The following is a 23,450-nucleotide window of genomic DNA, read 5'->3' as shown; positions in this document are numbered from 1 at the left end:
GCCTCGCTGCTCTGAACACCTGCCCATCTGCTGCAGACACTCTTAGATTATCCACAGTAACAATGTCACTGCCTTGTGATTGACTGATAAGATGTCAAAAGGGGTGACGCTTTTTATGAATTGGGGCAATCGCAAAGATCAGCTCTTAAACCAGCCTCTCTTACGCTAGTCTAAAAATCGCCAAGGCAAGCTGCAGAGGCTATGCTTTGCGCTGGGGAGGTCACTGAAGGTCAGTGAAGCCTGTGCAGCTACCTGAATCATATGGCTGCTTTGAGGGCTCTCAGGGAACTAGTCCGCTCACTTCGCATTTGCCACAAGATTCCTTTTTATTGTGTGCATAAGCATTCATGTGACCATATTAATTTTGAGGCACATATTACTAGGAAATTATACTTTATAGAGCTCTTCAGAAAAAAAGTACTTTGCTCTACTGAGTCATAGTAGGGAAAAGCCCTTTTTTTAAGTTCTTAAAATAATGCATTTCAAATTTCAGAAGTTCCCCTTGTGATAACACACTTGATTTTCTATCCATTTTTTTTCCATTTTTCCACTAAAACTCTAAAACACACACACACACACACACACACACACACACACACACACACACAGGGATTTCCCAGGTGACACAGTGGTTAAGAATCTGCCTGCCAATGCAGGGGACACGGGTTCGAGCCCTGGTCCGGGAAGATCCCACATGACGCGGAGCAACTAAGCCCATGAGCCACAACTACTGAGCCTGCGCTCTGGAGCCCGCGAGCCACAACAACTGAAGCCTGCGCGCCTAGAGCCCCTGCTTCACAACAAGAGAAGCTACCGCAATGAGAAACCTGTGCACGGCAACAAAGAGTAGCCCCCACTCACCACAACTAGAGAAAGCCTGCGCGCAGCAACGAAGACCCAACGCAGCCAAAAATAAATAAATAAATAAATAAATAAAACAGATACATTTATCTTTAGACAATCTTGTGATCTGTGAAAATAAATAAATTATAATAGGACTTAAAGTTAAAAATCCTTTTCAGGATGCCATGAACTTCAAACATAGGCAATAACTGGAAATATTACCAACAACACAGCAGCAAAAAAATGAGAGGGTATTAACCTGTAGGCAATAAGTAGTTAGCTACTATATACTCAATTGAAAAAATGCCTTATTGAAAAGTTTTGTTGTCCTAGCATTTAAAAAATTTATATTTACAGCAAGGACTTACTGTATAGCACAGGGAACTATATTCAATATCTTGTAATAACCTATAATGGAAAAGAATCTGAAAAAGAATATATATATATATACACACACATATATATATAACTTAATCACTTTGCTCTACACCTGAAACATTTCAAATCAACTGTACTTCAGTAAACATTTTTAGAAAAGAAATACATGCAGGGCTTCCTTGGTGGCACAGTGGTTGAGAGTCCGCCTGCTGATGCAGGGGACACGGGTTCGTGCCCCGGTCCGGGAAGATCCCACATGCCACGGAGTGGCTGGGCCCGTGAGCCATGGCCGCTGAGCCTACACATCTGGAGCTGTGATCCACAACGGGAGAGGCCCCAAGAGTGAGAGGCCTGCATACCACAAAAAAAAAAAAAAGAAAGAAAAAAGAAATACATGCAAAAAATTCAATTCAAAAGATAAGAATAAATGGAGAAAATTTTATTTATTTAGGGCTTCCCTGGTGGCACAGTGGTTGAGAGTCCGCCTGCCAATGCAGGGGGCACGGGTTTGTGCCCCGGTCCGGGCAGATCCCACATGCCACGGAGTGGCTGGGCCCGTGAGCCATGGCCGCTGAGCCTGTGCCTCCAGAGCCTGTGCTCCGCAACGGAAGAGGCTGCGACAGTGAGAGGCCCACGTACCGTCAAAAAAAAAAAAAAATATATATATATATATATATATTTTTTTATTATTATTAAATTAAATTTATTTATTTATTTTTGGCTGCACTGGGTCTTTGTTGCTGCACGCGGGCTTTCTCTAGTTGTGGCGAGTGGGGGCTACTCTTCGTTGCGGTGCATGGGCTTCTCATTGCGGTGGCTCCTCTTGTTGCAGAGCACTGGCTCTAGGCACACGGGCTTCAGTAGTTGTGGTACATGGGCTCAGTAGTTGTAGCTCACGGACTCTAGAGCACAGGCTCAGTAGTTGTGGCTCACGGGCTTAGTTGCTCCGTGGCATGTGGGATCTTCCCAGACCAGGGCTCGAACCCGTGTCCCCTGCATTGGCAGGCGGATTCTTAACCATTGCGCCACCAAGGAAGCCCACAAAATTTATTTTTGATTTTAAAAGTAATACATTAATTACTTCCTGTAGTTAAAAACAAACAAACAGGGCCTCCCTGGTGGCACAGTGGTTGAGAGTCCGCCTGCCGATGCAGGGGACGCGGGTTTGTGCCCCAGTCCTGGAGGATCCTATGTGCCGTGGAGCGGCTAGGCCCGTGAGCCATGGCTGCTGGGCCTGCGCATCCGGAGCCTGTGCTCTGCAGCGGGGGAGGCCACAACAGTGAGAGGCCCACGTACCGCAAAAAAACCCCACAAAAAACAAAAAACAAAAAAAACACACAAAAAAACAAACAAACTCAAATTCTGATAAAGTGAAAATACACCTTGACTTCTTCCAAGTCCCTTTACTCAAGATAATGACTTGTATGAGTTTAATGTGTGTGCATACCGAATCTCCTCTATGTGTTTGCATACATGTGTATGTGCATGTAGCAAATATCTATCATGCTGTATCCATTGTTTCACAGCTTTCTATTTTTGCTTCGTAATATGTCTTTGACATCTTTCCACTTTATTCTTTATAAATCTACTTTATTCTTTTAAACTTCTTTTTTTTCAACTAGCATCCCACAGTGTATTGTGGTGGGTTTGGCCATTCCCCTGTTGATGATTGTTTAGATTGTTTCCATGTTTTTTGGTGTCATAGGCAACGCCTCAGTCAGCACCTATGGGCGAGTCTCCGTAATTACACACGTGGGCGTTTCTCTAGTGTAGATACTCAGTAGAAATGCTGGGTTGAAGAGCATGTTCTTTTAACATTTGAATGGATGCTGCCAGATTGGCTTCCAAAAAGGCCATATTAATTTATATTCTTTCAATAGCATCTGAGGATATACAATGGACTTCAGATCCCATTTTCCTGGGACACGCACATTTTTTTTTAAAGCAGGATCTCCTCATTTAGTAAAATCACTAGTTTTTCATTATGTCATGCTAATTACTTGTGCTTCTTTAATATTATTTTTTCTTTTTCATTTTTGTATTTGCTGTTACTTAGGGAGTAGAGACACCGTACCTTCATTTGTCTGCAATGAAGGAAGGAAATTACACATTTCAGCTGATGGTAACAGATTCTTCAAGGCAGCAATCCACAGCTGTGGTCACTGTGATTGTCCAGCCTGGTAGGTGAGATGGGAAAGGGATTTAGCCCCAGAGATTAAAACAGAAATGACATCTGGGCTTCTGGGCTTCAGACCAGCCAAATTTGGTACAAATTCTCTAAATCTTTGAACTATCAAGAAATCAGGGCTGCAGAGCTGAATCTTAATATCAAGGCAATTTGCTTTTGTGGTTCTGAATTATGTCCCGGCTGTGTCTCCAAACCATGGCATGAAGGACAAAATGAGAGCTATCTCCAGAGTCACTTTGGGCTCTGATGCCGTGCCCCACTCTGCTGCAAAGCTCTAGGGCATTCTTGAGGAGGCTGGTAGTTATGTGTGGCTTGATACTGAGATGGCTTGTGGCCAGACATTGGGGAATTAACTACAGTTCCACTCCATGACTTTTAAGGTATTTTAAAGAAACCAAAGACGTACATATTAGGGAACAGTATTTCTTGCTGCCTGTAACCCCCATCTCAAACTTAGAATGTTTAACTCCTGGGTCAGCTAGGAGACTGCGGTGTTTCACCCCAGGATTCCCAAAGGACAGGGCATGCTCTAGTAGCTGCCTGAGCTGAATATGAGTAATTTGCTTAAATAAAGAAATCAGGGGATGGCAGACTTAATGCAAAGAGATAATATTTCTTCACACCGTTTCTATAATTCTAGAAGACAACAGGCCTCCGATGGCTGTCGCCGGCCCGGATCAGGAGCTGGTCTTCCCGGTGGAAAGCACCACCCTGGATGGGAGCAGAAGCAGTGATGACCACGGCATTGTTTTCTACCACTGGGAGCATGTCAGGTAGTCAGCGCATCTCATCACTGAGTGCTGGGTTCACCCCCTGGATGAGAGCTAATATTACCCCTGCTCTGTCTACATTAAACACTCAGCTTGAGCGTGTTGAGGAGTCAGTATTCAAGCACATTTCTAGAAGTGGCCAGGGAACTATTGATTGGATTCTGTATCAGGTGTGGATGGACAAGATGGACATTCCTTGACAGTGGAGAGAGGTGGAGCTGGGGCAGGTGGACAGGGCGGTCTTGGTGTGAGGTGAGCTTCATGACAGAAGTGGTGCAGGGGAATCTGGGTGGGGTCCTCACGAGGCCCCCCAGTCTGCACTCACTCAAACCACGTGCAGTGACTGTAGACAACAGAAGTGCAGAGTTCAAGGGGATTCCTTTATCCTCCAGCATTTTCTGTGCTGTACATGCTTAATCTCATGGAATCCTAGGTCATTTCTTAAGAGGTAAGTGATAATATTATTCCCATTTTAAAGATGAAGAAACTGAGGCTTGCAGAGATGAGTCAGTCCCAGGGTCTCTGGTTGCCCAGATGGTAAGAGCAAGAGCTGAGGCTCAATCCTGGGTCTTCCTGACTACAAAGCCCACGATCTTCACGACTCCGCTGTATTGAATAATTCCTCTTGAGCCAGGAGATCAATTACCTGGCTTGCTCTCTCCTCCTCCACACTCTCTCGAAAGATAACTGAGGATTTCAGCTGATTTTATTCAAAGGAGAAACAGGAATCGTTTATAAGGCTCCATTCTGATCATTTCACTGACAGTTCAATTTAAAAAAACAGAAGACTCCAAAATCCTCTTCCCAGGAATCCAGCAGCCTCTGTCTGAAATAGGCTTTAACTTGTGACTCTTACATAGAACTAGAGAATCTAAATGAATACAAAATTATCTTAGAATTCTCTAGATGGTATATATTATTGCTGTGAAAAGAAGCATTTATAAAGACACAAGCAACATACCTGCTGTCGTCAGAATCCCATGCCCCCTGCCTTTTGTTAATGACTGTCCTGTTTCACAGAGGCCCCAGCGCAGTGGAAATGGAAAACATCGACAAAGCTATAGCCACAGTAAGCGGTCTTCAGGTGGGTACCTACCACTTCCGTTTAGCGGTGAAAGACCAGCAGGGACTAAGCAGCACGACCACCCTCAGCGTTACCGTGAGGAAGGGTGAGTCAAGGCAGAGGGCAGGTGGATCTGCCAGTGGAGGAGGTTGGGCCCCTTCTGCTTTTCAGTCTCACAGACCCTAAGCCAGGCCATGGTTATCCAGAAACGTTAGTGTTTGCTTATTGGCTATAGCAGATACCGAACTCTGCTTGGCCAAACAAAGGTCACTCTTCTTCCGTCCACGTGCACAGCATTTCCTTTTGTTTGTGGAGTGTGTGTCCTAATAGCTTCATTCTCCTTCTGCGACTACTGGCAACTAAAGCCCCATGTCCTAGTGACCACATGATGCTTTGTTTTCCCTCTTCCTTGGAAATCTAAGAGCAGAGATGGTTTCAAATTCCCTGTTGTTTCTTAATATGAAATGTGTGGTCCAATCTATGACATCCTGCTTTATGTACTTGTCTCTTTTTTCTTTTCCATTTGACCATGATCTGGTTGAAGACCTTTGTTTCAGATATTTCTGTCTCTTCCACGTGGCACAGTGCTAGACTCATGGCAAATCAAAGATGTTGGTTACTTCAGTGAATGAATAAATGATTATGATGTATTGAAGATCAGAGGTGTAAAAGAGCATGGCTGGATGGTAAAATCCATTCACCAGTATTATGGACCAGCAAGAGTGTCAGTTCATTGGGGAGGGTGGCTGAGACAAAGGCAGAAGCTCAGCCTTGAGGTATTGTGTGTGTCAAGTGTCATGCTGAGGAATTTGGACTTTATTTGCTGGGCAGTTGGGAAAGGATGAAACAATTTTATCAGCACAGTGACATCGATTTGAGTTTTTTTCAAACGTTTTATTATGGAAGTTTTCAGCCATATATAATAGTAGAGAAAGTATGGGGACATGGGCATAAAAGGGGGTGGTTGTCTTAAGTTCCAGTTTTGAAGCTCGATAGGGTCTAGATATTGTTTTTTATAGAAGGATTTTGGGGCTTACTCAATTTACTGCCAGTCTATTTCTATTCTTTCTAGCCTTTCCCTGTATGGACAATGGAATTAAGCCTCCTCAGTGCCAGATTCTCCCCACTGCCCTGAATCGTCCCTCTTCAATTTACTTAGACAAGCAAGATTTGGTACTGTTAGAAACAAAAATATTTCTGTGGCCAGATAGTGTGGACCAGTACAAAATAATCCATCGCATATTTTAAACCAAAATATTTTCATTTTCCAGACCCCAGACATAAGTAAGAGCATGATTTCTCTTTTTTAAAAAGAGAAAAAACTGTAATGATAATAGAAAACTGTCCAGCGTATAGGCTGCCGAATTACAACTAGCTAAGTGCAAAAAGAACTTTAAGAAAGTCTGTATGTTATCTAATGGGTATTTGGGGCAGGAAGTGATGCTTTTTGGATATTTTAAATCTACATGTCTGCAAGATGGAATAGTCGTGGATAGTTCGTGATACACTTCTATCACAAGTGTTTTAAATCAATTTCTTTGCTTTCATTTTTGCTATATTTGACTTAGAAAATAATAGTCCTCCCAGAGCCCAGGCTGGTGGCAGACATGTTCTTGTGCTTCCCAATAACTCCATTACTTTGGATGGTTCAAGGTCTACTGATGACCAAGGAATTGTGTCCTATCTGTGGATCCGGGATGGCCAGAGTCCAGCAGCTGGAGTGAGTACTTGAAGAGAATTGCCCCTGGACCACGAATCATTACGTCTGTATTAGTTTGCTAGGGCTGCATAACAAAATAGCATAGACGGGGTGACTTAAACAACAGATATTTGTGTTCTTCCAGTTCTGGAGGCTGCGAAGTCCAAGATCAAGGTGCTAGCCAGTTTGGTTCCAGATGAGAGCTCTCTTCCTGGTTCTCAGACAGCTGCCTTCTTGCTGTGTCCTCACAGGGGTGGGGTGGGGGTTGGGTGTGGCAGGAGAGAGAGAGGAGAGAGGGGAGGGGAGGGGGAGAGAGAGGGCTCTTGGGTGTTTCTTCTTATAAGGACACTAATCCTATGGGATCAGGATTCCACCCGATGACCTCATTTAACCTTAATTACCTCTTAATAGACCTTATCTCAAATAGAGCCACACTGGGGGATTAGGGCTTCAGCAGATGAGGGAACACAGTTAACTCTATAGGTCTCTGTTATGACCTCATCTCCCTTTCCATGGTCCCCACTAAGGTGTTTATGCTTCTAGGTTTCTTCTGAGGGCTGGAGGCAGCAGGCTGCTGTTCAGTTTAAACAAATCTGAAGTCCCTTCCGACTTTTTCCTTGCCCAGACTTTGCGTAGGGTCAGAAACCATAGCCTGGAGGGACTTTGAAACCATGTCTTCTCATGGGACTCATTCTGCTCCTTAGCTTCCCCATTGTTCCTATTTTGGTCCAAATGGATTCTTTCCTTTTCCTCAACATTGTACCAGATAGGTCAATAGATCGAGGATTGCTATTCCCATTTCCTAAGTACAGAGAATGAGATGCAGGGATGGAAAGAGACTTGGCCAAGGTCAACTAACTCATCCTTAGTCAAACCAGATAGACCTAGGTTTTTAGCTCCTGGCAGGCCTTTTTCCCCATTAGATCACTCTGCCTCTTAGGCTGTAAATTTAGGTACATCTTCATTCCTCCAGTTGCTAAGGACTTGAGAGATGCAAATTTACTCTTGGAGATGTACTGAAGGAGTGGTCCCAGGGAAAGAACTGAAAATGCTTTATAATTTCTAAAGTAACTCTGGAATGAATACTGTTCAGCCAGATGGTGGGTTAGCCTCTAAGTGTAATTATAACAGCTGTCTGATCAGAGCCCTTGTTACCACCCTCTTCTGTTAGCAAGTTCAGAGAGAAGGTCTGGGAGATTCTTCTCGAATTCTTTGAGCAGAGATGTTACTACTCAGGCTCTTGGGTCATTTGAGAAGGTGAACCTGATACACCATGAGGAAACCCGAGATGAGATCATTGTAAAACTATCTTTAAAAATAAGACCCAGAAAGCTCTTCAAAGAGAGTGCTTCACCCTCCAGGTCTCTGCCCTAATTTCGGTGGTTTCCCCCTCTGTAAGGTGGAATTTGGTAATTCCTAGAGAGCCCTTGGGAAGCAGCTCAGCTCACAAAATTCTGTCTGAGGATTGTGCCTCCTGGTGCTTTAAAAGTGGGAGAGACACTGAGGATTGCCCGGACCTTCACTAACCCACGACCTTGCTTCCTGTTCACCCTGCCCCTTAGAATCATGCATGTGTGACAAAGACGGGACCCCGAGGTTTGGGGTCAACAGAGGCCCAGGTTGGGAGCTGACTATTGAATCATGAACTGGGTTATTTCTCAGGATGTCATGGATGGCTCTGACCACAGCACGGCCCTGCAGCTCACCAACCTGGTGGAGGGGGTCTACACTTTCCACCTGCGAGTCACTGACAGTCAGGGCTCCTCGGACATGGACACTGCCACCGTGGAAGTGCGGCCAGGTGCGCTCACAGGCTTCCAGGCCTGGGTTTGTGGGGCTGGTCCGTGAGCGGGGTCGGGGGGGAGAGGTCAGCCTTTGGGGCTCCTTGCAGGTGACAGTGGAACCCGGTGTGGGAAGCTGGGCCCACTTGGAGGTTTCCTCTGCCTGTGGTTATCTATCCCCAAACAGATCCAGCCTCCTAACTCATTAGGGAGAATTGGGTCTGGCAGCAGGACCCCCTGGTCACTTTGGTTTTCCTGCCAGAAGACAAAGACCTAATGTGAGGTGGACACGAGACCTTCATTCCTGGGAGCGCGGAGAGGGCAGCTTCAGCAAGGTGGCCACCCCGACCCCCGGCATAAACTGGGCCGGGCCCGCAGCGCTCGGAGACATAGTTCTCTTACTAGGCCCGAGGAGGTGTGTGAGGTCCCAGAATTTCACGTGAGCCCAGAGGCAGATTAGTCACACCTCCTTATCATCTGGAGAAAAATGAATAGACAGCACGCTGATGTAAAAGAAGGAAGAAGTACTCTCGGATAGTGGCCCCCGTGGTACTTGGAAGAATTGACCTGAGGCCTAGAACCTAAGCGTAGAAATTACACAGGGGTCATTTAAAGCTCTTTAACTATTACACAGGCCTTGCTCCTCCTATTATCAAGCCTGGGGTTTCCAGGTGGAAAGCCCATGTCTTCTCATTTCCCCAGACCCGAAGAAGAGCGGCCTGGTGGAGCTGATCCTTCAGGTTGGCGTTGGGCAGCTGACGGAACAGCAGAAGGACACCCTTGTGAGGCAGCTGGCGGTGCTGCTGAATGTGCTGGACTCAGACATCAAGGTTCAGAAGATTCAGGCCCTCTCGGATCTCAGGTAAGAACTGCACCGTCCAGCCTGAAGCTCGCCATTTCCTCTCGTTCTCTGTCTTTGCACGCATGTTTATCCCATTCATATTCTTTTTTTTTTCCTCAAAGGGAAGCAGTAAGGACAACATCATTATAGGTCCTTCCCACAAGTCTCGGTAAATGTTTGTTGATTGAGAATGTTCTGAAGGAAGGCATAGGGAACGTCAGAGGGAGCTGGGTTTTAGTTCTGGTATCATCGGAGGGCGTGTGCATGGTCTGGGGCATGCACGGGGGATGCCTCACAGCCAGGCTTCATCCCTGCCCCGTGTTTAGGGACTGAGACTTCTCTCAGTGTGAGAGGATTGTGGGTTACCATTGCTGTCTTCTGAGGGTCTATAAGGTTCAACCTTTTCCTTGATTTCTTATAAGATTTACAATTTTAATTGAGTTTTTAAAAACTCTTATCCAACTTATGAACAGGGAAGTGGGATGGGGAGAGAGAGAGAGACAGACAGAATATGGGAATAAAAACCTACTATTCATAGTGAATCCATCTGCCAGTTATTGTCAGCTGTTCTGTTTAGGTTTGCTTTTCAGATAACTGAAATTTACTTAGAAAAATAATAAATTAAAAATACTAGTTATTTTTTTACGGAACTCTTTCAAAAATGGATCATACATTTCCCTTTCTTATATCAAACACTGAACCAAACACATCTGAAAATCAATAAAACCAAAAGTTGTTTCTTATTTTTTTTTTTATAAATTTATTTATTTATTTTTGGCTGTGTTGGGTCTTCGTTTCTGTGCGAGGGCTTTCTCTAGTCGCGGCAAGCGGGGGCCACTCTTCATCACAGTGCACGGGCCTCTCCCGTTGCGGAGCACAGGCTCCAGATGCGCAGGCTCAGTAGCTGTGGCTCACAGGCCCAGTTGCTCCGCGGCATGTGGGATCTTCCCAGACCAGGGCTCAAACCTGAGTCCCCTGCACTGGCAGGCAGATTCTCAACCACTGCACCACCAGGGAAGCCCCAAAAGTTGTTTCTTTGAAAGATCAACAAAATCGATAAAGCTTTAGCTAGAATGACCAAGAAAAAGAGAGAAGACTCAAACTGCTGAAATCTGGAATGAAAAGGGATATCACTACCAACTTTATAGAAATGAAAAGAATTATAAATGAAAAGGAATTAGTTAAGATGAGGTCATACTGGAGTAGGGTGGACCCTTAATCCAACATGACTGTGTCCTTATAAGAAAAGAGACACAGAGACAGACACACAGAGAACCTGCCATGTGATACTGGAGGTAGAGATTGGAGTGATGTGTCTACAAGCCACAGAACGCCAAGGATTGCCAGCAACAGCAGAAGCTAAGAGAAGGGCATGGAGCAGATTCTCCCCTAGAGCCTTCAGAGAGGATGGTCCTACCAACACCTTGATTTTGGAATTCTAGCCTCTAACACTGTGGGAGAATAAATTTCTGTTGTGTTAAGCCACCCAGTTTGTGGTACATTTTTATGGCAACATTTGGAAACTAATACAGACTTGAATAAAATCTCTCCAAAGAAAATATACAAAAGCCAATAAGCACGTGAAAAGATGCTCAGCATCACTAGCTATTAGGGAAATGCAAATCAAAATCACATTGAGATACCACTCCACACCCACCAGGATGGCTGTAATCCAGAAGACAGACCATAGCAAATGTTGGCAAGTATATGGAAAAATTGGAACACTCATACGTAGCTGGTGGGAATGTAAATGGTGTAGCCACTGGGGAAAACAGTTTGTCAGTTCCTCAAAGTGCTAAATGTAGAGCTACCATATGACCCAGTAATTCTGCTCCTGGGTATATACCCAAGAGAAATGATAAACATATGTCCATACGAAATCTGGCATGTGGGAGACTCAAGAGGGAGGAGATACGGGGATATATGTATATGTGTAGCTGATTCACTTTGTGATACAGCAGAAACTAACACACCATTGTAAAGCAAGTATACTCCAATAAAGATGTTAAAAAAAAAAAAAAGAAATCTGGCACGTGAACATTCACAGTGGCGTTATTCATATAGCCAAAAAGTAGATACAATCCAAATGTCATCGACTGATGAGTGGATAAATAAAATGAGATATATTCATACAATGGAATAATATTTGGCAATTCAAAGGAGGGGGAAATACTGATATATGCTGCAACTTGGATGAGCTTTGAAAACATTATGCTAAATGAAAGAAGCCAGATGTGAAATGCCTCATATATATTCCATTTATATCAAAAGCCCAGAATAATTAAACCTACAGAGACAGAAAAGTAGATTAGTGTTTGGCAGGAGCTGAGGGGTGGCGTGGGGGCGGCTCTTAGTGGGTGTGGAGTTTCTGTGATGATGGAAATGTTCTGGAATTATTTATTTATTTTTATACTTATTTTTGGCTGTGTTGGGTCTTCGTTTCTGTGCTAGGGCTTTCTCTAGTTGCTGCAAGTGGGGGCCACTCTTCATCGCGGTGCGCAGGTCTCTTCACTATCGCGGCCTCTCTTGTTGCAGAGCACAGGCTCCAGACACGCAGGCTCAGTAGTTGTGGCTCACGGGCCTAGTTGCTCCGCGACATGTGGGATCCTCCCAGACCAGGGCTCGAACCCGTGTCCCCTGCATTAGCAGGCAGATTCTCAACCACTGCGCCACCAGGGAAGCCCATGTTCTGGAATTAGATGGTGGTGTTAGTTGCACAACTTTGTGAATATACCGAAGGCCACTGAATTGTACACTTCAGAAGGGTGACTTTTGGGAGTTCCCTGGTGGCCTAGTGGTTAGGATTCTGGGCTTTCACTGTCTTGGCCCCAGGTTCAATCACTGGTCTGAGAACTGAGATCCTGCAAGCTGCACAGCACTGCCAAAAAAAAAAAAAAAGTGACTTTTTATTGTAAGTGTATTATATCTCAACAAAAAGGTAAAAATGAAGATGTGTCTGAAAGTTCTTATTCTGTGTGTGGTTATGTCTGTTTGCACACACATATACATTGCTCCTTTTATCCAAAGGTCTATCTATCATCAGCTGAACTCTGGGACCAAAGAGCCTTTATTTGTGAATAGAAACCGATCAATCCCTTGACCCTCAGAATACACCCCTATGTCCTTGCCAAGTGGCAGAGCTGTGGCCGTCTGTCTTCTCAGCCCCACAGGTCAGATGGCTGGAGTGGATGTGTCACATTGGTCACTGCATAACCGTGTGGCTGGCCTCTCTCTCTGTCTCCTCTGCAGCACCGTGATTGTGTTTTATGTACAGACTGGGCCACCTTTCAAGGTCCTCAAAGCTGCGGAAGTGGCCCGAAATCTGCACAGGCGGCTCTCAAAGGAAAAGGCTGATTTCTTGCTTTTCAAAGTCTTGAGGATTGACACAGCAGGTATGTCCCCATCAGAAATATTCTTTTTTATTTTTAGTTTTAAAGTTCAAGTAATGTAAATACCTAATTGTTGTATATTCAGAATTGGATTCCACTGGACTAGACATCCCATCCAATTAAATGCAATGGGAGTCTTATAGAAACATAATTACCCAGGTTAAAGGAAAAGATTTTTCGGAGAAGGTGAAATATGATTTGGTTCCTATATGGTGGGACAGTAGCCAGGTCTCATAGTCTGTTTTTTTTTTTTGGCGGTGTGCGGGCCTCTCACTGTTGTGGCCTCTCCCGCTGCGGAGCACAGGCTCCGGACGCGCAGGCTCAGCGGCCATGGCTCACAGGCCCAGCCGCTCCGCGGCACGTGGGATCTTCCCGGATCGGGGCACGAACCCGTGTCCCCTGCATCGGCAGGTGGACTCTCAACCACTGCACCACCAGGAAAGCCCTCATAGTCTTTTTTGACTTAAGTAGGAATGAAGTTCAGTATTTCATTATCTTTCCAATTTCTCCATGTCAACCCCTACGGGAATATTCTAAAAGAATCAGATTTGCTGATCGTGGCTATGTCTTACTGGCACAGAAAGAGGACATGTGGACATCTTTGCTTTAGCATCCAGAGATTTGTTTTGCATTTATGTCTCCAGCTGGTTTCCTGCAACATACATTTGCCAACCATGCTCTGTCTTTGAGGGAAACTGGAGACAAACAACAGTTATGGTCTGTTTTTAAAACCATACTCTTTCATACTGGTCATGGTCAGAGATTTCATACTTAGATGGTCAGAACAGTATTAAAAGACAGATACGTGTTATTGGTTGGAAAAGCCATGTTTATGTAATTTATTGACCTGGGACATCATGCCTTAGGTTGTGAACATGGTGTTATGTAGACTCTTGGAAATCTAAGATAGCTTTTTTTTTTTTTTGGCGGTACGTGGGCCTCTCACTGCTGTGGCCTCTCCCGTTGTGGAGCACAGGCTCCGGACACGCAGGCTCAGCGGCCATGGCTCACGGGCCCAGCCGCTCCGCGGCATGTGGGATCTTCCCAGACTGGGGCACGAACCCGTGTCCCCTGCATCAGCAGGCAGACTCTGAACCACTGCGCCACCAGGGAAGCCCTAAGATAGCTTTTAAGTGCCTTCCAGTGGTACCTCTTTTCTTAGTGGCTTGCCTGACGCCTCTTCCTGGCACCAAACTCATTCATATGTGTGGATGGAAATGTGGTCTTTATCCCAGGTCATTTCAATAAACACTGGGGACTGTGATACCATTTGGGGAGTAAAATTTAATTTGTTTCAGATGTATACCTATCCACAATTGACTTTCTTTGTAATATGGAGTAAATTAATTTTTTTAAGAACTCCTTTTTTTCTAGCTACAAAAGTAGTATTTATTTATTGTAGGAAATTTGGAATATCCAAGAAGACAAAAAAAATTAGAATAATCCTTTAGATTCTAGAGTCTAGAATTCCCACCATCCAAAGATAACTTTTGTTAATATTTTGATGTTTTTCCTTCCAGTTCCCCCATCTCTAGAAACACGTTAATACAATCAGGATAATTTGATATATAATTTTTTAATCTGGTATTTAACTTCAAATCATATTATGACCATTTTCTCAAATCTTTTAAAATTCATCCCTCAATAACATATTCATGACCTCACAGTACTCCATCCTAGATATGTTCCACAACTTATACAACCAGTCCTCTACTCACAGACCGTCGGGTTGATTTTAAATAATGCTGCAATGTAGATAAGTTCTGGTGCACATCCCCAGTCGTTTTCACTGGATAAATTCTTAGAATTTCTCTTTCTTAAGCCAAAGGGTGCTACGTTTCTGCTACATGATTAAGGCTTTTGTTTCGCAGTTCAGGTGTTGGCATATTTCTGCCATTTGCTTCCAGATGAGATTGTCGATTCGAGAGACTTTCCCCGGGACTCCTGTTCATAGCGTAAGAGTCTCTTGATTCAACGAGATGCCTCTGTTCAGGGTCTATGCTATGAAAAGACACAGCTGAAGCCAGGGAGCCCCTTTTCTCCATGGTGACCTCTGCCCCACTCGCCTCCTTGCAGGGTGCCTCCTGAAGTGTTCTGGCCATGGTCACTGTGACCCCATCACAAAGCGCTGCATTTGCTCTCAGCTGTGGATGGAGAACCTGATCCAGCGTTATATCCAGGATGGGGAAAGCAACTGTGGTGAGTCCTGATGTGGTGGCTTTGGGTGAGGAGCCTTCAGACAAATCATTCTGAACTGTCAGAAAGATCTGCTTAGCTTTGCAGCTGTAAACTCAACCCTTTTCTCACCCGAAGGCAAGCGAACGAGCTCACGTGGTGATGGGTTAAGATCCTCCCACAGTTCACCTTGGGGGTGTGTTTAAGGCTTTTCGTAAAACTTCCCGATGAGGAGATTCACCTTGGAGAGCAGATTTGGCTAACCATCGCCGGCATTGCCGAGAAGGCTGCTTTGGGCTACATGGTCCCCATTTCCACATTGCACCTGCCTTGTCTTGAGCTGAGTGTGACCTTCTGGTGAAGTGGTTCCTGGTGTGGACCTGGCTGGAATCAGATGAACAAGAAAATTGGCCCATTCTTCCAGGCTGTCTGCCCAAGCAGGCACCAAAAATTGGAACCACCGCCTCAGCTGGCCAAGCTGGTGCCCTTAAGTCTCTTCTGAGGAGGGAACTGTATTTCAATGCCAGTCTATTCCTAAGAGTGATTTTGTTTTCTTGGGGATGTAGATGGACATAATTGGCCGAAAAATTAGGATGAGCTGACTGTGAAATTATGTTCCCACCCTCTACTACATAAAAGTTTGAAAATAGCCAGCTCTTGGATTGTTATTCCAAGGAGCATATATAACATTTAATAGAGGTAAACCTTTTGTTTTTGCTCCATTGGTTTCTCTCTTCCTGAGTTGCTGGTGCAGAACTTTTTACCCTGGATTTCCACAAGGATGTGGGGGAAGTGAAGATCAGGTAGCTTCTGAGTGGCTGTCTGGCTCTGTGAAAAGCATCTTCATGTCATAGGCGACCACACAAATACTTTATTTGCTTTATTCAAACCAGGCCAGAACTAGTTTTGAGGTTCTGTGATTCTGGAATGAATATATATTTTTTTGTTTGTTTGTTTTGCGGTACGCGGGTCTCTCACTGCTGCGGCCTCTCCCGCTGCAGAGCACAGGCGCCGGACGCGCAGGCTCAGCGGCCATGGCTCGCGGGCCCAGCCGCGCCGCGGCATGTGGGATCTTCCCAGACCCGGGCACGAACCCATGTCCCCTGCATCAGCAGGCGGACTCTCAACCACTGCGCCACCAGGGAAGCCCATGGAATGAATATTTTGATGTGACTTTCATGGGTGTTTAAGAGGCCTTACTTTTTAACTGATGAATTTATTTTTTTCAGATTATTCTGTTCTCAGGTCAGTGTGAAATATGTGCTCCATGAGGTCCCTGAACCAGTTGGATGAAAGTCAGGTGGTTTTAAGTTGTTCTTGATTTATTTGTATTTCACCTTGCTTAGGCTCTCGACCAGCCTGGCGAGGTGGTAGCAGCACCACAGATGGCTTTGCTTGTAAGGACTCAGAAATATTCATTGTGAGTCATTGAAATAAAGCTGTTTTGCAAATGGTATGTAACATGTCCACTCTGGTTTTCTTGTTTTTCAGAGTGGAGTGTGTTCTATGTGACAACATTGGCTCTAACTCTTGTCGTGCTAACAGGGGGTTTAACTTGGCTTTGTATCTGCTGCTGCAAGAGGTACCTGGCACGCTTACTTATGTCTTTGAAATAAAGACACAACATTGAAGGTGATATGACAGTTCTAGCGGCTTTTGCTCGGGTTTGTGAAGCTGCTGAACTGTTTGAGTCACTCTTTTTATGAAGAGAAACTTGACTTTAAAAGTACTTTATAATGCATTCTCCCCCACGAAGCTTATGTGCCTAGTTAAATAGAATAATACTAGAGACAGCTTTTTTTCATTGCAGCTCTCATATTTTCTAGAAGATTCAGTGATTCTGTATCAAATCTAATGCTCTTTTCTATCAGTCTCGCATTATGTTCACTAGAACAGTACCTAAGTGGCCTGACTAATCCACCCTCGGTAGAGAAAGGAGTTGTAGAAGTAGACTGATCTACATGCTAGATTTATATTATTTTACGTATGTGAAGCAACAATCTAATCTACCTGAATTCTATTTCATAAGTGCAAAACTTTAAGCAAACTGAATACTATCACCAAAGAGAGGTTTTGCTTTAGATTTTTCCTTCTTCTTTTTTCCCATGGAGCTGACCGCTGAGAAGCCCCAGAGATGCCTAATTGTCTGAACCTTCCACAACCCCATGCTTGACCCTCTATAAGGAGATTTGTAGGAACAGTGATTACTCAAGTCCTTAGAAGACAGCATTGGGTCCACTTTCCTATATGGAACTCTATAAATGCCCTCCAAAGAAGACGTGATAAAAAGAAATAATGGTTATACCAAAATAATAGTTATTTTTCAGAGATCACTTATCAGTTTTTTTAGTTTTATTTGTGGTTATTTTCCCAAAGGTAGGACTGGTGAAAGAGAGCACAGGCACTTAGAGGCCTCCATCCCATTAAGTTTTCCCAGAACCATCTGGGATGATGGTCACCCTGCTGTGCTTGGCTTTAAAAATTCTGCAGCTTTGTGACATTTGTATCAAATAGATGAGCATGATGACGATGAGAGTGATTGACTGTGAGCATTTATTAAGTATTTGCCATTGTGATGAATGGTTCTAAGTGCTTTCTGTGTATTATCTTATTTAGACCTCCTATCAACCCTATGAGAAAGGGACTATTCTTACTCCCATTTTACAGGTGGGAACATGGAATCACAGAGGTAACAAAAAATGATCTCAAAGTCACCCCGATAGTAAACCCAGGGTTAGAGGCCCATGCTGTTAATCACCAAGCTATCAGAAAACTGCCTTTGTTTGTTCTCTACATATCTTAACCATGGTGTTGATGTGTATTTTCAAATTATCCCCTGAAGCATAGGATGGGCTCCATGGGATCAGCCCAGTTGTTTTTATGTGTTGACTGAGTTATTGCTTATTCCCTTGGGGGAATTTATTATAATTTCTGTTGGGGTTTTTTTTCTGATTGTCAGTTACATCATCTTTTCATTCCTGCATCTCTGGACATCTCAGGATAGTATAGGTTGAGGGGAAAACTTGCTAATCCAGGTTTTTATGAGGAAGGAATGACTCATGGAGAAAAGCTTGCTAGGCCAACACACAGGTATTGAGAGTTTCTGGAAGGGTCCCTGGCACCTCAGCCTGAGGACTGGGTGAGAGCCTGCAGTTAGGAGGGTGGTAGCAGTGTGACCCTTCTTACTCTGACCTGTGTTTCTTCAAGATGCGTGATGTACCTCAGACTCACCAAACGCAGATCCGGCTGTGTATGCATATCCTTAATAACAGATGCCAATTAACAGAATGTAATAAATTCTAAAGGCAAAACATTTCCTTTGGCGTCCTCCACGTGTTTGAAATCCTGGATCCTAGTTACCCTTTCTGAGAATCTGGGTTGACCTTTTCTTTGTTCTTTTCAGACGAAAAAGGACTAAAATAAGGAAAAAAACAAAGTACACAATCCTGGATAACATGGATGACCAGGAAAGAATGGAGCTGAGGCCCAAATATGGTAAGGCAGCCTCCAAGATGATTTCCTGGTGCCTTTCCATTATTTGATCCAGGTGTCTGAGTGTCACCGTGGGTGAAGGGAGAACAGCAGGCTGGAGTGGGCGCTTTAACCGGGGAGGAAGAGCGAGACTGGGATTCTGTGAAGAAAATCAACCTACTTCAATCCCGGGGATATGCTACCTGGGAGGCGATAGGTGTATTATACACGTAATGAAAACTTGGCAAAGTGCTTTGAGGCATGAATGGGTGAGGGATAGGAAATGCCTATTATTGGTCGAACCAAATGACCCCAGGAATAAGACTGCTTTTCAAACAGGTGTCCCCAGTGCCTGGCTTTTCTCTACTCATGGTTGGAGGGTGGGGCCTGTGATGCTGTTTCGCCCTGGCTCATCTCTGAATGCTGTTCCTTTTAGGTCTGCCACACACAAAATGCCGCAAAATAACATTTGGACTTCAAAACCAAACATTTTTCAGTGTCTGCATTAGCTAATCAGCCATGTGTATAGATGGACACAAACGCTTTTACAAACAATTGACTTCGTTCACAGCATGAATTGATCCCCATGCTGAGAACTACCTCTTGACCACCTCAGTTAACTCTCTGATTCTCACTTATTAACTCTTGGAGACTAAAAGAACCTTCTCTGGCCCCCTGAGGCCGCTTAGCACTGATTCTATGGACTTGTCATAATTCTGGATTGATGACTAAATTGATTCTTACAGAGGGCTGTAATCACTTTCGAAGTTGTGAGATGCAGAACGTTGTCCACGGCAAATGTCATGTATCTACCCATGTATCTGTCATGTATTTTTACCCATGTACATTTACCCATGTAAATGTCATGTATCTGCACAGACCCTGAGTTAGGCCCTGGAGATGGGGAGGAGAATGAAGCATAGGGCCTGCCTTGGGGCACTCAGAGCCCAGGGGAGGATAATTACACCAGAGTCAGAGCCCTACAGAAGCCGGATGAGGCCCTGTAGGAACATAGAGGCCAGAATGACGAGCGCGTATGGAGAACGTGGTTCGGGCCTTTGGCAGGGGAAGCTTCTCAGGAAATCCACATAATCGCGTGCATTTATCAAGTGTTCACCGTCTGTATTACATAACTAATATCAGAAGTGTTATAAAGAGACTTTGTACCCAAGAGCTCAAAGTGCTTTTGGGTGCATTGTCTCACCCACCTGCCTCCCAAAATACACTCCCCCTTCTGGCAGTCCTGTTTCTACTCACAGCCCCCCTGTGTTCCTCATTACCAGGCTCTAAAGCTCAGACACTGGTGCTTGGTCCAGGATGCCTTGTCCCCATTCCAGCCACTCCATCTTGCCTAATCTCTTGCCCTCTTTCCTCATCGTTCTCACCACCACCCCTAGTTCAGACCCTTGTGATCTCACCTGTGGACTAATAGTAACAACAGTAATAGTTAGCAGGTACTTAATGTTTCATATGTAGGAGGTACAATTCTATGCACTTTACCACTGAATTCCAATCCTGCCAACAGCTCTATGATTATCCCCATTTTACAGAAAGGGAAACTGAGGCACAGAAGAGTTTAGCAACTTGCCCAAGTAACAGAGCTAGTAGGCACCAAAGGCAGGCGGGACAGGCTGTCTGCTCTAGAGCCTGGGCTGCCTTCCTCCATGATGCGCTGCTCCGTGTGTGTGGCTGGCTCTCCAGCTACTCCTCTCTCTTCCTTCTGTCCTGCCACTGGGTTTTAGTAATATCTTAAAACAACATTTTAATCGTGTCACTCCTTTGCTAGTAGGACAAAATCCAAGCTTCACGGCTTCCCTTGGATTCATGTGCTTTTCTATGAGATCCCAGCCTCTTTTTGTTTTTCTTTTTTTTTTGCATTTCCTACGTGAATCAGTTGCTCCAGACTGCTTTCTGCAAATATTTCTGGATGCCTCCGCATACTCCATGCTCCTCCACTGTCCTCCTGTCCAAACCCTTCACTCTCTTCAAATCCCATCCTGTGTGAACGATCCCTGAAGCTTCTAAGTGTGCACTTGTCTCTTCTTGATTCATGTAAAATTTTATTTTTAAAACTTTCTTGCCTGTCATGAACCCTCATCTCGTCTTTGTCTTACATCCTTAGCTAGACACTATAAACTCTTTGAGAGCAGGGGTCACATACCTGTCCCTTCTCTTACTTTAACTCCCAGCAATCAAATATTCTACTAAAAATACTTGATGGGAACAAGTGGTAAAATCATAATGGCTTTCATTTATTGAGTGCTTACTAAGTGGTAAACGCCAGCGGGAGCTTTACATGCACGAGTTCACTTAACCTTCACCATAAACCCATGGAATAGATGCTTTGTTAGCTCCTAATTTAATAGATGAGGAGACTGAAAGCCCAGAGAGGTTAGGTACCTTGCCCAGGGCCACACAGCTGGTGAGTGACAAAGCTTGGGCTCAAGTTCAGCAGTGATTCCAAAGCCCCTGTTAATACTCACTAGGAAACCCCAACCGCCTGCTGCGTTGTGAGTGATCGTTTTGCATGTGCAGAGCGCATGACTCCGTGCCTGGGACCAGAATGATGGGCAGCTGAGAGGGAAAATGCCCTTTCCCCCAAGATGCATCTGTCTGCTTCTCCCTAGGTATTAAGCACCGAAGCACAGAACACAACTCCAGCTTGATGGTGTCTGAGTCTGAGTTTGACAGTGATCAGGACACGATCTTCAGCCGAGACAGGATGGAGCGAGGGAATCCAAAGGTTTCCATGAACGGATCCGTCAGAAACGGAGCTTCCTTCAGCTATTGCTCAAAGGACAGATAATGGAGCGGTTGTGAAATGGAAGGACGCTCGCAGGAATCCTTTAATCCAGGACAGTCAATGGGAGTTCAAAACAAAATTAACTCTTGTTAGAATAGCGTGTTCCCATCCTTTCACACTGGGCTGGAGGTGTGTCCCCATATTTTAAAAGACCTGTCTTCTGGGGTTTTTGAGACACAAACCAAAACAAAAACATTGCTCTTTTAACTGAGATGCTTGTTAATGGGACTAAAGGTTGGGTAAGAGGCTAAGGTAGATACTTAAAAGAGTTTTGTGTTTTTGTAGCTGGCACAGTGTTCCTATGTTAAGAGAAAGATTAACCTGTTTCTATCTGCAGACCCTTGCAGAAGATGAGTTCAACATGATGTAAAGAGGGCCAATTTCTCTTAGGAGCTGTGATTGCCTTTAAAGACGACTTTCCAAGCGTGGTTTCTGTCGTAGGACCCTTGGAGTCTGAGGGCTGTGTGTCTATATATATATTTATATATATATATATAAAAGATGCTTTATCTGAGGAATGGGTTGTCCTCTGTCCAGCAAGTTTTCTGTGCTGAAGAGACAGCCATACAGAGCCCAGCTCTCCTGTTTTCACTCTTTCGCTATGCCAACCGCCATTTCTGTGCTCTCTCTACAGAGCAGCTCTTGGAAGTTCGAGAGCTAAATAAGAATTGTATTCTGAGGACTGGAGGCAACAGAGAGGGAGGTGGGGTTTGCTGACTTGTAGGTTGAAGGTTGAAGGTAGCATTTTAGCATGTTTCACCTTTTCTTTCTCTGAGAAAAACAAGCCACACTGAGGCCTCTCTCAGTCCCAGTTTACATGAAACACAAGAAAAGTGATTATTAATTCCTTAGACATTTATTGAGTATGTGCTATAGGCCATGCATTTGGACCTCTATCAGTAGGAATAAAGACTCAGCAACTTGGTAATATATACAGTCGGGCCTCCGTGTCCGTGGATGCAGGACCCGTAGGGATGTGGGCCCCATGGATGCAGATGTGGGAGGGTGGGGGAGGGCCGACTGTATTCCCAAACTCTGAAATACAATCAGTCTTAATGAGGATGGTGTGCTTATGATACTCGGCCCCTACAGGTACTTTCCCTAATAACTTGACACAGATATCCACTTCATATGTTTAAAAATATATTAAACCATTTTCTACTAAATATCTTATTTTAAATATATGAAAAAAACATTAAAGCATCCCCAACCCCAGAGCAGCACCCCAGAGCAAGGACTTGGAGTTAATTGTAGCCTGACAAGTTGGTTAGCTGATGATTGTTCCCCATCCGCCCATGGTCCTGAGGCTGGGGGCCTGGGTGGTGCCCTTGGCGTTCTTTGTGGAGAGATTAGAATGAGAGGTGGGGCCCGTCACAGACAAGCGTGACCACACCTAAGCAATATTCTGTTGCACAAGCCTCTGTCACACGAGGGGAAAACTAGGATTGCTTTGCTAGGACTAAGTGGAGAAGCAAAGTGATGAAACTGTCAGGTTGAAATCATCAGGACAGGACAATAGAGAAAACAGTTCCCATGGGCCTTGCAAAAAATTAAGCTTTCCGGTGCTTTTGTTCCTGCTGCTAATATTCATCCTCATGAGACCGTCTTATTTTTAATTATTCTGCTTTATAAGGAGTGGCAAAAAAAAAAAAGTAAAAAGCACAGGAGTGTGATTTTATGTTTAAAATAATTTCTCCGCTTATGTCTACACTTTCTGTATATCCAGCCAGCTCAATACTATCGATGGTGTTAGAAGGAAAATGTGATGCTTTTTACATGAACATTTAGCTTCATACACTTAAAATCTGCCCTACCCGGTGGCCAGGGTTACATTATTTTTGTGCACAACTGGAAATTTCTGGCACAGAGGATGGCAGCCTAAACATGAGGTCAGTAGAGCACAGTGATGGAGAAGGGAGTGATCATCTGTGAAGGGCTATGTACATAAGACACGTATTTTACATACTTCATTGATCCTTACGGTCATCCTGGAAAAGTAGATACTCCTCTCATGTTGCACATAATGAAGGCCCAGAGAGTTTAAGTAAC

The 23,450-nt window shown here is 44.4% G+C and overlaps 1 protein-coding gene across 1 annotated transcript in view; it reads left to right on the top strand.

Annotated features, from left to right (window-relative positions):
- Positions 1–21,836, top strand: part of KIAA0319 — a gene marked incomplete at its 5' end in the record, with an annotated part of 48,096 nt that extends 26,260 nt beyond the window's left edge. The window contains 11 exons of the mRNA XM_079934358.1: positions 3,278–3,401; positions 4,050–4,182; positions 5,200–5,348; positions 6,811–6,962; positions 8,604–8,742; positions 9,425–9,584; positions 12,813–12,955; positions 15,029–15,151; positions 16,619–16,709; positions 18,531–18,622; positions 21,226–21,836. Coding sequence (XP_079790484.1) covers positions 3,278–3,401; positions 4,050–4,182; positions 5,200–5,348; positions 6,811–6,962; positions 8,604–8,742; positions 9,425–9,584; positions 12,813–12,955; positions 15,029–15,151; positions 16,619–16,709; positions 18,531–18,622; positions 21,226–21,404 — 1,485 coding nt within the window. The 3' untranslated portion in view covers positions 21,405–21,836. The remainder of the gene's footprint in view (positions 1–3,277; positions 3,402–4,049; positions 4,183–5,199; positions 5,349–6,810; positions 6,963–8,603; positions 8,743–9,424; positions 9,585–12,812; positions 12,956–15,028; positions 15,152–16,618; positions 16,710–18,530; positions 18,623–21,225) is intronic.
- Positions 21,837–23,450: the final 1,614 nt, after the last annotated feature.

This window comes from Stenella coeruleoalba, assembly GCF_951394435.1.
Source record: "Stenella coeruleoalba genome assembly, chromosome: 10".
NCBI classification, from domain to species: Eukaryota; Metazoa; Chordata; class Mammalia; order Artiodactyla; family Delphinidae; genus Stenella; species Stenella coeruleoalba.
The sequence above is the reverse complement of the archived record's forward strand: the minus strand, read 5'-3'. Positions and strand labels throughout refer to the sequence as shown.